Source organism: Alosa pseudoharengus, unplaced genomic scaffold (genome assembly GCF_046254945.1).
Source record: "Alosa pseudoharengus isolate Yale_2024_CS ecotype anadromous, Long Island Sound unplaced genomic scaffold, YU_APseudo_1.1 YU_APseudo_1.1_scf_10, whole genome shotgun sequence".
In the NCBI taxonomy this organism is placed as follows: Eukaryota; Metazoa; Chordata; class Actinopteri; order Clupeiformes; family Clupeidae; genus Alosa; species Alosa pseudoharengus.
The window spans coordinates 21,670,635-21,686,395 of record NW_027468565.1 but is presented as its reverse complement, the minus strand read 5'-3'; the positions used below and the strand labels follow the sequence as shown (position 1 = coordinate 21,686,395).

The following is a 15,761-nucleotide window of genomic DNA, read 5'->3' as shown; positions in this document are numbered from 1 at the left end:
AGAAGTGGAGATTGGAGCGCTTTCCCCAAGACTGCAAACAACTTCACCAGACGCTGGGAATGGGGGCATGGAGGATTATCAGTCAAACAAGTTTCGGGGAGAATAATCAATATCCTGTGCATTTTGGATTTGATGTTTGTTCGTTGCCAATCACAAACTGGAGGTAGACAGCCTCTCTGATTCACAATGTGGCATATTCATTTGTTGTTTGTTTGACTGTCTAACACTAACGCTAACATTCAATGCAATGACACATAGCATTCACACACACTCTCACACACATACCATCATGCAAGAGGATAACAACACATGCATGCACACACACCTCCCACTACCAGAGATATACACTTGGCACATCCTCACGACTGGATATCAATCAAAATGTATCACTATGAATATTCCTGGCTCCTGTGCGTTAGAATTCACAGGTACCCCGGTTGGGCTAGAAATGTGAATTTTGTTCTTCGTTACCACCGGGGCCCCTTGCTGAGCCTGTGTGTGCTTCTGTAAGCAAGATCTTCATTAGAAGCCCCGGGCCCCCTGCGGCCCCACGAAGCCATGCCAGGTACGCAGTCTGACAGCCAAACATGTTGATAATTAGACCCCTGTAATCGGGAGGTGTTATCACAACAATTAACACATCAACGTGAGGGTATGGGAGTGCAGGGTTTTTTGGAAGTGTGGCTTTGTACTGTATACACTTTGGCCTCCCCGTCAGCCGAATCTGTCAAGATGGGGTATAAAATCTCAGAGTAACCGCACAAACTAGGCAAGATGGGCGTGAGAGTATGTCTGTGTGCAAGTGTGTGTGTGTGTGTGTGTGTGCATGTGTGTATTAGAATGTTTGTGGTTTTGAAGTACTTTAATAAGGGTGATGGTTATTTTAAAGCCAAAGTATTTTAGGTCTTAACAATGCTGTCTTTCTCTTTTTCTTTCTCTCTCTCTTGTTCACCAACACACACAACCACACAGACACACATACACAAATAAATGACCACATACCCATAAGCAAACATTACACAGAGATGCAGAAAACATCCCAAACCAGTAAACCCCTATAATAGTCTACATTATTTCTTGCCCTCTCTCTTGGTTCTTCTTTCCCTCAAAACACATCCGTCTTTCCCCCAGTTTCCCCAATGCGCGGCCCACTTTCTCCTTCTCTCCCTTCCGCCCCACCACCACCACCCCAACACCACCACCCTCTCTCTCCCTTTTTCTCTCCCCAAAAGTTGGCTTCTTCTGGCCTGGTTCCTTGGCTTCAGAGGAGACTCCAGCCAGGCCCCTGCGCACAATGAGGCTTAATTGGGTTAAGTTTGTCCGCCACAGATAACATTTCTCTTTCTGCTGAGAATAAAACAAATTGCTGGCACTAATGGCACTGTTTAATGTAGCTCTTTTTATTATGGATGGAGGAAATTAGGAGGAGGCTCCCTGCAGAGGCCCAATGTCGTGGGAGTGCGAGCATTGTTGCAGCTCATCAGAAAAGCATTTTCACTGCTGCTCCTCCGACGACTCCCTCTCGCTCTCTCTCTCTCCCTCTCCCTCTCCTGCTTTCTCTCTCTCTCTCTCTCTCTCTCTCTCTCTCTCGATTCCTTCTGTTTTGTATGGACGTATCTTACGACAAGAGGAAAGAGAGAGAAAAAAAACGAAATGCTTATGGCCAAGCACACACACACACACACAAAAGCCTGATTTTTTTCTCCTCTGAGTGCCTCGGAAGGAGACGTGTGATTGTTTGCGTTGGATGTTGCACTGCTCTCTCTGTGTGTGTGTGTTGTGAACCTGTCGGCTATGCCGTTTTTATGGTTTAATGCCCTAAGCCTGTAAAGCTTGTGTTTCTTTGTGAGGAACTGGGGTGCCAGCCAGGACGGGAGGCGACGAGAGAGAGAGATGGAGGGAGGGGGAGCTCTTATTGAGGTTTTGGCAAAATAAATGATAAGCCTAAAAGCCTCAAATATGTCAAGCCTATTTTATTTTTCCTTTCATTTGAAGAGGATCTGATGACAGGCTTATTTTTCGCTTTAAAGAAACTGTAATGTTACATAAGCTAGCCAAAACCCCATTTAATAAACAATAAATACTGACACCTTCAGTAAATGAACTTGACCACAGTGAAAATATGAATAGCATACATTTCCTGTCCTTTTCGGTCTAGTGTTAGGATTGTCCCAGCTTTGTTACAATCAACAAAACCACACCTATCATCACCTGGACACCTAGGCCCATCAGGACACCTCTGTCACCTGGCTGTCTATACATCCATTATCAACCCCACATCACAAAACAGTGCACTCTAATCTGACTGAAAGGGGTCTCGTATCCCTCTCACCCTCTCTCTCTCTCCCTCTCTATTCTTTCCATCACTCTTGTCCTCTCTCCTCCCCATCATCATTATTATTGTATCCCTGTGGTTTATGGCGAACCTGGTTGGTCTCTAAGAACAGCTGCAAACAGTGGGAATTCACCCACCCCCCCCCCCGAAAAAAAAAAACCATGTGATTTTAATGTGCAGATGGAGACATCAAGCCTAATTTAGAACAAAAAAAAATAGAAAATTGTTTACAAACAAATGTTTATTTCATTCTACCACTTTACCAACTTCTACATATTTCATTAAAAAAATAACACTAAGAGCTAAAAAATCACATTGTAACTAAACACACACATACACACAATACACTTCCTTAAATCCCACCTTTGTATGCATAATGCATAATGCACATTATTAGCCAGACAAAAGATTGTGGGCTTTGCAGTATTTAAATCAGTTATGTCTAATTGTTGCCTATAAAAATAGCCTATCTAGGGCAAAACCAATGAGATGTAACATTGTCTGTGGAGGGGGGGACCTGGCAGAGTTGGCAGGGGTTCAGGAGGAGAACAAGAGAGTGGAGCAGCAGAGCCGTGCAGCACAGCACAGAGCAGAGTGGGGCTGCTGCAGGCTAAATAAATATAACATCAACCAGCAAGGCCTGTGGCACTACCATGGAGGAGAGGAGTGTTTAAGGAGATCTTAGTGATTTCGCCTCACTGTGACTTTTCCTAATGCTGGACCAAAACTACCAGCTTCTAGTATAATCAGGATGAGCAGTGTGTGTGTGTCTCTCTCTCTTTCTCTTTCTCTATCTCTCTCTCTGTGTGTGTGAATTAGTGTTTGGGTGCATGACGTTTCACCATTCAATGTAAAGTTCTAGGTCAGACCTGCACACTAGGGAACTGTCTTTTTTTCCATGCACTGTTTGTCAGAAGATGGATAAATAGCTTTAAGCCTCTTAGATCAACAAGACATACACACAAAGAAAAGGTCACAATTATATGGACCTCAGCTCCCTGACAGGATCTTCTTGTTTGATGACCAGCTCAGAAAATGCCTCCACACATCTGTATATATATATTGTCTTTCAATTTTGTGTAAGAAATGTTATAGACTTAATATAGGAATTGTATTGCCTTTCACGTGTATAAAAGCTGCAAGATGCTAAATGCACAAACATCTTTTCCTGCTTTCATATACCAGTTGCTAAATTTTCTTAAGATTAATCGGCATCTCTCCATCCAGTGTCACTAAGGTAACAGTTACATAATATTTTAATTCACTGGCAAGACAGTAAGATGTAAACAAATCCATGGCAAACTTTACATGGTCCTTGTATGTATGTCTGTGTGTTTAGCTTTATTTTTTCATCTAAAGGCATACTCGACCAACTTTCTCCTGTAACTTAGTTTGGTTTTACAAAGAAAAAGCCAAAGGCTTAGGACCGCAAATGTCCATGACCACATTTGTAGTTCTACAGGGATTGTCTTAATTAATTTCAACCACATGTCTACTTGCCTTATTCAAAGCTGTCCCATACTCTATAGCAAATCCACGCGATGATGACAGAGGGTGTAATCGCGTGCTATGTGATTTAACAATGCGACTTTTTGATACTATTCATGTCTCTGGCTGTCCTTGACCCATAAGGAGCTTGTAATGTGGGCTATTTTCCTCCTTTGTATTTAGCCGAGGAGTAGGGACCGCTGCGGAGAGCTTTCACCCCATCGTGCCAGCGGCCTCTCGCCGGGATGCCACAAGCGCTTTAAAAAGAAGTCTCCAGGCGCGCGGTCATTTCAGGGGGAGTTCAGACGAGACAAGAGGGGCCCCCATCGCGGCAGGGGGTCCATTTTGAAGGCCGCTCCGTCTCACGGCAGGGAAGCGAGGCTCAATCCGTGGGGCACCCCGCTGTCGAGGACAGGGAGCGCACCGTGTTATCCATGACAACGGTCAGGCAGCCCCGGCACGGTCAAAGAGCACACCGCGCAGGAGAAGGGCGAACAAAGCGAGCATGAGATTTAAAATATTTCCCTCTGCTTTATAAACTGCAAACACGTCCCTTTTCTGTCAACGGAATACACGGCATATGAATCGGACGCTGTGATTTCGGGTGCTCCATAATAATCTGACCAGCAGTCTTTATAGCCTACTAGTCTGGCTATGGTACAAACCATGTACACTGACATTTTCAGGTTTTATTATTGAGATAAGAACACATTGCTTCGTAACATTTTTATCTAAGATTTGACGTCAGTCAATAATAATAATTTTAAGATACATGCCTGTCTAAGGTGTAATAAGAAAACGTGCAGTAGAATTTACTCGACGTATGTTCACAAAACCGAATAAAACAAATGTACAGTCAAATGTACATCAAATCTCACAATGGCCAAATCCCACGAATGAATCAAGGTTTGCGTAATGCACGATTTAGCTAATCAAAATAAACGTCCTTAAATTTCCGATGTCTGTTTATATTATACGCACTAATCCCAAACCCACATCACACAGGCAGATTGAAGAAGCTACGATTTGAGTAGAGATAACCACAAATAGTAAAGGCTAAAATACCTTTGAGGGCTGATGGAACAATCTAACTAAACGTGATCTTAAAACTTGCCAAACTTCCATCCCCGGCACCCCCAGAGATAAGGACAAATCAAGAATGATGGACCGTCTGAAGTGTGTGAGAGAATCGGAGAAGGAGAATCCAGTCCATCTTTTTCCTTGCGCTGTTGAGTTCCTCGAAGCTCCGTGTTTTGGCCCCGATCCGTACTTCAAGTTAAGCTGTAGTTTCCATGGCTGACCATGGTTTGGTGCTGTTGGCTCTCTCTGTCTGCTCAACCCAGGCTGTGCGGAGCTCCCTGCGGGATCAGAGCGCTCCCCCGCCGGGACCCTACTCTCACATCCTCCTGCTGGGACACGGCTACATTTCCAGCCAAGCCTGGCTTTATTATGTGTGTCTGCGCCGCAGCCCCGCCAGCAGTCGGATCGAGAGGCGGAGGGAAGACCAGAGTCAGGACAAAGAAAAAGGGAGAGAGAGGCTAGCGACCGCAAACATTTACGGGTTTTAGTTATTGAAAGGGGGGTACGAAGAAATATAAAATCCCCAAAGGTGAAAATGCAAGGTAAAACAGCACTGAGAGTGCCACCTTCCGAAAAATAACCGACGGGGGAGGGCGGTTCGGTGTTGGTAGCCTTGGATCAAGGCGAAAAATACTTTGTTCCGAGAACTGCACAAACAGAACCTCAAGAGAAGACTACGTGGGAAAAGAAGAAAAATCACAGGCTTGCTCCGAGAGAATCGTTTAATTGTTTAATTGAGGTAATCACATTATTGGGACGAACTGCCACCGCTCTCACGTCCGATCAGGTGTTAGAGTATTGGTGTATTAGCAGCAGCCGCGTCTGGAAACTCCGACCGTGCACTGGTGAAGCCGCTCCGCGAGCCAGCGTCTTTCACGGCAAGGAACAAAAGACGGCCTCGCTACAGTCTTCGGAAACCACAAGTTCTTCATTAAATTCTACAGGTTCTAGCCGCTGCTGAAGTTACATTGCTGGAATATCCGGATGCTGCGTCTGTCCATTGCTCACGACAAACCTCTTCCTCTAAGTGCCACAGGACTATAACACGGACCGAAGTTGCCGCATTGCAACAGGCAAAGTAAAAAAAGCCAAGCGAACTATCTATTCACAGCTTATGGTTATTTGACACTAAAGGACAAGAGATCGATAACAGCAGATACAATAGACAACAGTACAGGAGATGTCCAGGCGAAAGCAGGCCAAACCGCGCTCCGTGAAAGGTAAGTGTGTATTTTAGTGAGACATGGGGAAAAAACTCACGAGAGGAAGTATGGCCAATGAGATTTCATGGCAAAATGTGGCGGGTATTGTGAATGTTCTTTGATTTAACATATTATTTTGTCATGGAACATTATGGTTAGCATTGTGTTTCTGCGCAATGGCGTGACGAGTAAATAGGCTGTAGCGTAAAACAAATTGTTGCTGGAAAACCCAAATTCTCTGTGCCCAACAAAGTCTTTTTGATAGTTTTACGTTTAACATTAAGCAGTCAGGCTTTCTGCGTGACGGCAGCAGATGACAGCAGTGCTATAGGCCAGTAGGCCTCCAGTTTTTTTTGTAAGCTGCAGTCACACAGGTTAACGTTAAATGAAGTTCACGTGGGGTCTTTAGCGGGCATGCTTGTTTTGAATTTGCGCTGTGTGTAGGCGGGGTTAAATGTTGTCCAAATATATGATTTTTGGTGAGCCCTCTGCTTACTAGATGTTGTTCTAAGTTTCAGTGATAGGTAGGTAATTTTTTGAATGGATGAAACGTAATTTGAGTTTCTGTCTGTTTGTTGGGAGTGGCCTGGTAAGATACCAGGTGCAACGAGTGAGCAGGATTAAATGGACTTTCCGAATTTGGCCTACAACTTTTATACTAATCACATTCATGCGTAAATTGCACCTGCAAGGGACACATTTCAGCAGAGCTGAGCTTATCTTTCTGCTTGGGATATGGTTGCACGTCAATCAGGTATTGTGGTTGTCAGTGCCGAGCGTTTTGAGTCTCCCGTTTAGTCTTATCTGTCATTGGGCCTACTGCAGACATGGAAAAACTCACCGTCAATGACAGTTGGTCGCTGAAAATTCAGACTAATCAGCAATCACCACTTCCACATCATTGGACACTATTATTTAGCAACACATAACATTCTAAAAAAAGTCAAATAAAAAAAAAAAACCTTTAACAATTTTTAATCTTGAAACTTTTTTGCATTGGGTTTCTGAGCTCCCGTACAAACCAGATGGGCATTATAGTGACCATGTGGTCCAGTCGCTTATTAGACCCCCCACAAACCCACACTAATAACTGCCTTTTTCTCCTCTAATTACAATCTGCACTGGTTATAGTCGGCTCGTTTCGAACGTTCACCAGTGCGTGCCCTAATTGCATTAGACAAATGACATCAAAACAACTGATATGATTGGCGAATAGCCGCTTGTCACACACACTAACAGTGCTAAAAAAAATCGGCGCGAAGTAGTTCCTTTGCCCCGATGGCCTGCTGCTGGCTTGGCGCGGTAGATGTCACGACCTCTCTAAAACATCTCTGTCACTGCGCATAAAGCAAGCTGTCTAGCCAGATATTTTCCTCTCTGCGGGCAGGTCGCACAATGCCTCGGCTACACTTCACTTTCAGAACAGTTTGTGGGTGATTAATTGATCATTACAAATGTGTGCCATCTCTAGAGGATGTTAGTGCACACACTATTGTTTTTTTTCCATTTGCTCCCTTGCTTGGGCATATTAAAAATGGATCTAGCCAAAGATGTTCTTTGCATGGCAAAAGGATGAGCAAAGCTACATTATGTTTGAGATAAGGGGTCAGTGATGCTTGGCAGTCATAGGCTAATTAAGCTCAGGCAATATGTGCACTGGCTGCTATCTTCTGCAGCACCTTTCCCAGACATTTGGTCTTGCTGAATTGTGGAAGGAATAGCACACTGCTCTAAGTACAAAGAAGTATTTGTGTTTCCATGTCCTCACGACATTCACCACCCTTCTCCCTCCACACACACACACACACACACACACACACACACACACACACACAGAGACACACACACAGACAGATACACTCACTTCACAGTCATCAGATAGTGACTTGTTAACATGTCAGGCTACTTTGTGCCACTTAACACCCCACTGCCTACAGTCCAGGGGCCAGGCAGGCAGGCAGTGAAGCAGTCTGAAGGTCTATTAGACGTAACATTTTTAAATGCCTGCAGTCTACTCGGCTCGCCCCTTAAAGCCCTGAATGGTATTTATAATGAGCAAGCGATAGTGAGGGAGAGGAGCACTTATCAAAATATTATTTCTCCCAATTAATCCCTTTTTTGTGTGTGTGTGTGTGTGTGTGTGTGTGTGTGTGTGTGTGTGTGTGTGTGGAGTGCCCGGCCAGAGCATTTCAGCTTCATATCTCCTCTGGCCTCATGAGTGTTTCATGCATTATGTAGCGATGATTATTACTTAATTACACATTAATAAATCCTCTTCATTTGCAGAACATTAAGAGAGAATGAGCGCACATGACAGAGCCAGGGAGAAGAGAAAGGGAGGGAGAGAGAGAGAGGGAGAGAGGGAGGGATGGAGTACTTTGTGTTGTTTACAGTCAATCAAGTCGCATAGGCCCTTTAACCCATGAAGGGGGAGAAACGTTGAGGCACCGTTTGTCTGGGAGCAAGGCTGAGTGAGCAGGAAGCTAATGGCATCACTTCCAACTCGCCTCCCCGCTTCTCTCTGCTACTCCTGCACCCGATATCACACATTCCTCCAGTCTGAGTGTGTGTGTGTGTGTGTGTGGGGGGGGGGGGGGGGGGGTGGGGTGCGTTTTAAGATTTATGTTCACTCTCTGTTCGTCTCACAGGCCAGTTTTATCTGCTGTGAAGGTGATGAGTGTTAATTTGCCAAAATGAAAAATGCATTTATTTCATTTTCAGTCACATGCCTGGTGAGTTAGCTCTGTGCTACAGCTTTTTATAATGTGATTTTAAATTGTCGTGTCTTTCCGCAAAGAGTCGAAGAGGGCATGAAAATTCAATCTGCCCCTCATATTCATACATTTTGGGGAACATTTAGAAGAAAAATACAAGGACTATCAATTTATTGGTATGCAGTTTGTGTAAATCATTGTTAGTATTTTATCGCTGGCAAATGTAATCTTTTGAGGATTTTAGTGGCATCCTCGATGGGTAGGGTGATGACATTTCCTGGTATCCCACATTAGCCTGATTTATCTGCGAAAAATGGTTGAAAAATATATTTATATATTTTAAATTCGTAGTAACGTTTTTGGACTCGTACCAACACTTTTTGGAAAATCAAACCATACTAAGTTTTTATCATGCCGCATAACTGCATTGCCTTAATTCCTTTTACCAATTTCTCTCTTGTTTTTGCGGGATACACAAATTATCTTTTCGATACAAATCTGTTAAAACTTGTTCCCTGTGATAGCAATGGCACTGTGGAGTCACTATCATATATCATCATTGTGTGACTTTATGATTATTACTAAAGATAATGCCCTGTGATGCCATACACACACACATGCAAGTGGCTGTGTAACTAAATAATAAAAAAAATGTGTAAAAGAAAATATCACAATATGTTTCTGTATGATTTTTATGTCCCACCCATAGTGTTACTGTACATCTGTGTGAGGCAGAGATGCATGCTTTTACACTACACACACACACACACACACACATACACACATTCCTTCTCCTTGGCATCCCTCTGCTCTCCTCTCTTCCCTCCACCATCTGGTTCGAACATTAAATGGCTTTTTTATTGTCACCTAGGCTTTTGGCAGCTACGCAGAAGTTTTCATTGGTCAATTGGCTGTTATAAAACACTGAAGCGAGTTACCACAGGGCTGCAGGGTCTCAAGCAGGGAGATCAGGCAGAGAAATCTCCTTACACAGACACACACACACAAACACACACACACATTTACGGGCATGTGCAGCTGCAGTCATGCTTCTTTTGTATTGTGTACCACAGTGAAATATCTGAGAATTGGTCTCTGTCTAACTGTAGAAGGGTACACACTGATTCATACCTCTAACCTCGTTTGCCTCGGTGTATAAGAAGTCATGTGAAGGCTGTGGTAGTGATTAGTGTAGACATATTCATTTAAATTCAGTCTATGTATGTGTTGAGTAGGTTTGTGTTTTTTTTTGTGTGTGATATTTGCTTTTTGATTTTGTGTTTGAAATAGTGTATACAGAATTTGTTGCAAAGATATTTCCCTAGTAAGCAGACTGATTTGGCTTGTTTGCTTGCTACCTTTTAGTGTTTTTATATGCACAAGCGTGCACACATTTTGTTTGTGTGTCTGCTCTGCACGCACATGAAACACAATACAGGTAGTGAGTGAATGAGTGAGACTGAATGTCCATTTGACCATAATGGGAGACGAACCACAAAATTGATTTTTGGGTCCTTCATTTTTCATTGAGTACGCAGCATGAGTAATTAGTTCAACAACTCCGGCTACCTCCGGAGGACCTGGAAAATACAGGCCCGCTCTTCGTTTGATCCCAGCGGTGGAGTTCTCCACTTAACTCCACACACTGCATTGTTTCTTCCTTCATTAGAAAGCCTTTAACGCACAGTCAGTAATTTAGGACACACACACACACACACACACACACACCCACACCCACACCCTTACTTGCCTAGTTTGTTTAGGGTTTGTTTAAACAGTGCCTGTGCATGACATAGTTTTTATGCTAGGCAGTTGGTATTGGATAGGTAATTGTATTTCATAAAGAATGTATTCCACTTCTTGTATATCTAAAGAATGGGCATCAGAGACGGCCCAAATGTTCCCTGTTTCTCAGGGAATGAGTCATCTGCTTCGCCACAGCGGCCCCTACTGTTGTGGAGGAGTAGGCGCTCCGCAGCGCTGGAGAAGAGGGCTGAAAAGCGAGGGAGAGAGAGCGGAGAGGAGAGGAGGGGTAGGCTCCCCAGCGGGCCGTGTGTCTGCCAATGACAACTCCTTATCAGCAGCCTGCCTGCTAGTTTTGTGTTGAAGGATCTGTCTTAATGCAAGAGCTCAGTCCTAGCCCGTGCCATTGTACCAGCTTAGCTGTCGGGTTTATCAGCACCGGGAGCGCACTGGGCCGGAACACCACGGGCCACTCCAGGCCCGGCCCTGCTTACACCCCTGGACACCCCCGCCCTCCCACCCCCCCCGACCCCACTGCTCCGCTTCGTGCCACGCCGCTCGCTTCTGAAGAGGAGGCGTCGCCAGGGCGACTCGCACTATTAATTCTGTTTGTGTTGTCACTCTGTTGCCCCCACCCCCCCTCCTCTTTTTCCCTTTTTTTTCTTCTTTTTTGGCAGATCCTTGCCTCTCCCCACCTCTCCACCACCCCCCCCTCCCTCATCATCCTCCCTTCCTCTTGTTCAGCCCATGCCTCCCCACGCACCCCTCCACCCCCCCCCCCCCCCCCACACACACACACACACCCCCACCCTGCCAAAGCGTGTTCCCCAGGCAGCCGTTCCCGATGGACCCTGGCCGCTCTAAGATGCCTCGCTCTGAAACCCGGCTTGGGCTGCTGCAGGGGCTAGATTAAAAATGGCTGGTCGGGTGGAACAACATGTTCACATAAATAAACAAATAGCACAGCAGCCATTCAGAAAGCCGTGCGCTCCCGTGCACACGACAAGAGACTCGCACATGGGTGACTGGCTGCTACAGACGCACACAAAGGAACAGTTATAGTTTTTAACCATGTCTGCAACACGTTCCGCTACACATTGCGATGGGCTATGATGGTGAAGGCACAAGGTGTGGTTATTGCCGTTGCCTTGGGAATCCTGCCAGTAATGGACTAACTGCGTGTAGGTGTAATGGTTTTCCTCTGTAAGTGTCAGGGAGTGAGTCTGGAACTCTAACGTACGCAGTGATGCTTTAAAAACTAGCGGGGGTATTCATAGTGTGTCTGATAGGGCCAGTTTCACAGTATAGGCCTAGACTGAAAGAAACTTCAATGAAGACCTCAACTAGAGAAGAGCTATTGGTCTATTGGACGAGGCTTAATCAATGTGAGGGAAACCGGCCCGTAATGTTTAGTTTAATGTGAGGCTTTCGGAATGTAATCTTCAGTGTGTACAATGTGTCCAGTACAGCAGACTAGAGTTTCTACGACTCCTTTTTTCCCTGTCTAATCTATTCAGTCTTGTAGCAGCACATTTATTGATTTCCCACATTTGCATTTCTCCCTTAAGCTATAAGCTGTGCAATCAGCTACTGGAGAAGGCTTGGAGATGGCTATGGCCTTTCACCATGTTAAATCGGCTTGGATGCATTTCAAATGTTTATGTCTTCACCTCTGTGGTTTATCTCCCCGTATCTTCTCCCAATCACCCCTGCACCTCCGCACTCTATGTCCACTCCTCCTCATCGTCTCCTCTTCCTCAGCTTTCCTCTGCTACTCCCTCCCCTCTCCTCTCCTCTCCTCCTCTCATCCGTTGTGAGGCTCAGTGTTACACGACCCTGCCCATCTCTCTCTCTCCCCCCCCTCCCTCTCTCCCTCTCTCCCTTTCTCTTCCCTTTCGCTGTACATTAAACATAAGGAGAGGGGGCAATTAGAGTGCACTCACTCCACCTGGCTGATGCATATATTTATCGGGCAGGTTCTCCCCCGGACGGCCCGGCCGACGAAGGCAGTGGACCCCATAGTTCTCTCTCACTCCCTCTCTTTTTATCACATTCTTCTCCCTCCCTCCCACCCTCTCTCCTTTTTTTCCTTTTTCGTTCGTTAGTTTTTTTTTTATTGTGGATGGAGGTTTGGGGAGGTTAGCGGGGGGCTTCGGGGGCTGCTAATGAAGAGCTTTGGTGCTGCCCTGACCCCGCACGACCCCTGGAGTCCACGCTGACCTCTCTGCAGGGCCCCCATGCCTCCCAGTGGCTCCCGCGCTCCGAGCCCCGCTGGGTTGGGGGGGTGAGGGGGGGGGGGGTGTCCAGGGGCGTCCAGGGCCAAATAAGGCTTTGTGGAGCCGGAGGGCTCGGCTGATCTACCCGCACCCCTGAGTGGAAGAGCTGGTGCCCACGCACTGTTGGAGTGGATACTCACATGTTCGTGTACACGGAAACAAACACACACACACACAGACACACAAACACACACACACATAAATGTATACTCATTGAAAAACAGATACGCACACACTCACACTTAGACAAATACATACCCACAGGATCTGATGCATTAATTTGATACGCATGTATACATTACACGCAGAAACACGCAGATTCACCATCAGACACCAACTCTCCCCCATCTGCACTAATAACACACACATGTTAGTATACTACTTTACGCTCACTTGGAACACACACACACACACACACACACACACACACACACACACTCACACACACACACACACAGTAGTGTTGGCCAACCTATTGATTTTTGTGTTATGCTGAAAGAAAGTTTTAAAAGTAAGACTCCATGCCCCCGGTGCAGTTGGTCTCTTTGTTCTCCAGGAATGTGCTAAGTTAAGCATGCCTTTGATTCATTTACTGTGCATATGCCATGCGCTTGCACGCTGGGCTTGAGTTGTAAAAAGTGATGGCCTAATAATAAAACCGAGAAAACAACTCACAGAGTTTGCCTATCCGTGCGAGAATCGTGAATCCGTGCTAATGCAGAGAGCTGGCAGTCAGTAAGAGAGGCTGTATGATAGTGCACTAGCAAGTGTGTGCAAGTGTCATCATATTACTGGGAGCAGCGAACACCCAGGGTTTCCATAACCGCCTGTTTGTTCTTCATATCAAAAGTTCACAGACTGTGTGCAGTCGGACTGTGTGGCTGTGTTTGACTGTGTGAAGTCAAGCAGGAGAATGTCAATGGCAAAGCTCAGTGAAGATTCTGTCTCAACAAATCTCCCTCTTCGTTTTTTTTTACAAATGATTAAACAGGATGTTGTTGTCCCAGGCACCTAGGCTGGACTGGAGCGAGGCTGTGGGTTCTTAAATGGCCTCCTCGGTGGACATCCGGACAGGCCGGGCTTCAGGTTGGCCAGAGAGAGACCGGCAGTGTTTGGGTTCACCTGTGTCACAGTGAGGCTTCCGTAGCGCACCTGCCATGTGTCTCTCTCTCTCTCTACCTCTACCTCTACCTCTACCTCTCTCTCTCTCTCACCAAATTGATTTGAGCCATGAAGCCGGTTTCTCCCTTCCTCCTCCTCCTCCTCCTCCTCCTCCTCCTCCTCCTCCTTCTCCTTCCTGTGGCCTGACATATGGGCATCTTTGCCCCTGGAAGCGGAGAGCACCGTGAGCGTTTAGCTCCTTCAGAGGCCGGCTGTCATGGCCACAGCCATGCTTTCCCACTGGCCTCTCCAGCCTTGGCCGGCTGAGCAAAGGCCTGCGTGGGCCTAGATGTCGGGAGTGTGTCGAGAGTGTGTGTTGTCATTTTTCTTTTGACACTTGTGTGTTTCCTTGTCCGATTTTCTCTGCAGCTTCTCTCTCTTTCTCTCTCTCTCTCTCTCTCTCTCTCTCTCTCTCTCTCTCTCTCTCTCTCTCTCTCTCTCTCTCTGTGAGAGAACGCACGACTCCCGCTGAGGGGAGAATAATAAAGCATGCAAACAGCAGGGTGATGCTGGAGAAACAATTAAAGTCATTTTCTGTTTCAGAGCGAAGGAAAGAGAAGGAACAGAGAGAGAGAGGGAGAGAAGGGCTAAAAAGATTTACAGTAATGACATTTACAAAGTGTATGTGAGTGTGTGTGACAGAGAGAGAGAGAGATAGACAGACAGACAGAGTGTGTATGTGTATGTAAGGTGTTGCTATTCACTGATAATAGTTTTTGTGTTTTATTTTATTATTATTTTTTTCTAGTATGTCCATAAGCAAACACCACTCATAGCCTAAAATGTCTTGTTCATATCTGCACACTGAAGACAAAGTCAGAGTCCTGCCTCATGTCTCCTCTTTGCCTCCTCTTCTCCTCTCCTCCTCTACTGTACTTTACGCTGTTCAGCAGCTTCACTGTAATTCTACGGTAACTCTATGGTAACTAGTCTAGCGAAACAGTTATGTGCTCACCAGTTGAGTTCACACACCCAAAGGAAAGCAGCAGAGGCCTCCAAAACCTAGTGTGCTAAGCGCTCCTCTATAAACCTTACTCCTGCCCATGTAAATATGTGTGTCTTAATCAGAGCCAGAGCAGACTTCCACATGTGTGTGTGTGTGTGTGTGTGTCTGTGTGTGTGTGTGGGTGGACATTCCTTAGGATGCCCTCCTTACCCTGGCCTTGTGTCCGTCGGCCCGGCCGACACACACAAGGACGAGTCCGCTACCGGACACAGGATGGGCGAGGAGCGTGGAATTCTTTAACAACAACAAAAAACGTTTCACCCACCACCATCCTTCCACCCCCCACTGCACCCCCCTCCCCCCCCTCCATCCTCTCCCTGTCTCCACCAACTCCACTACCAGCCCCGGCAGTACAACTCCACCCCACTGAATTCTGTCCATCCTGTCTATCTCTCTCTCCCCCTCTCCCTCTCTCTCACTCCCTCTGCCTCTAATAAATGCTTTATGTCACCATCAAACAGGGGGCCTGCTTGGTTCCAGGGCTGATATAGGGGGAGTGTGGGCAGAAAGAGAATAGGATATGGCAGGGTGAGGGAGGTTGTGGGTTGCAGGGCCTTGTTGATGGAGCATGGGGCGTGGGGGAGAGCGGTGGAGCGGGGGTCTTTTAAAAATGTAGAGCTTTTCTTTCTCTCACTTTCACATTTCTTTTCTTTTCTTTTTTGCTGTTGTTGGATTGTTATTTTGCTCTCTCTCTCTCTCTCTCTCTCTCTCTTTTTCTCTCTCTCTCTCCATCTCTCTCTCCCTCTCTCTCCTGCC

The 15,761-nt window shown here is 46.0% G+C and overlaps 1 protein-coding gene across 2 annotated transcripts in view; it reads left to right on the top strand.

The window, feature by feature from the left end:
- Positions 1-4,764: 4,764 nt before the first annotated feature.
- The window catches only part of znf423 (zinc finger protein 423), a 160,133-nt gene continuing 149,136 nt past the window's right edge, over positions 4,765-15,761 (top strand). For both annotated transcript variants that reach the window (XM_076267554.1, XM_076267546.1), the window contains exon 1: positions 4,765-6,123. In XM_076267554.1, the coding sequence (XP_076123669.1) occupies positions 6,084-6,123 (40 nt within the window). In that variant the 5' untranslated portion in view covers positions 4,765-6,083. The remainder of the gene's footprint in view (positions 6,124-15,761) is intronic.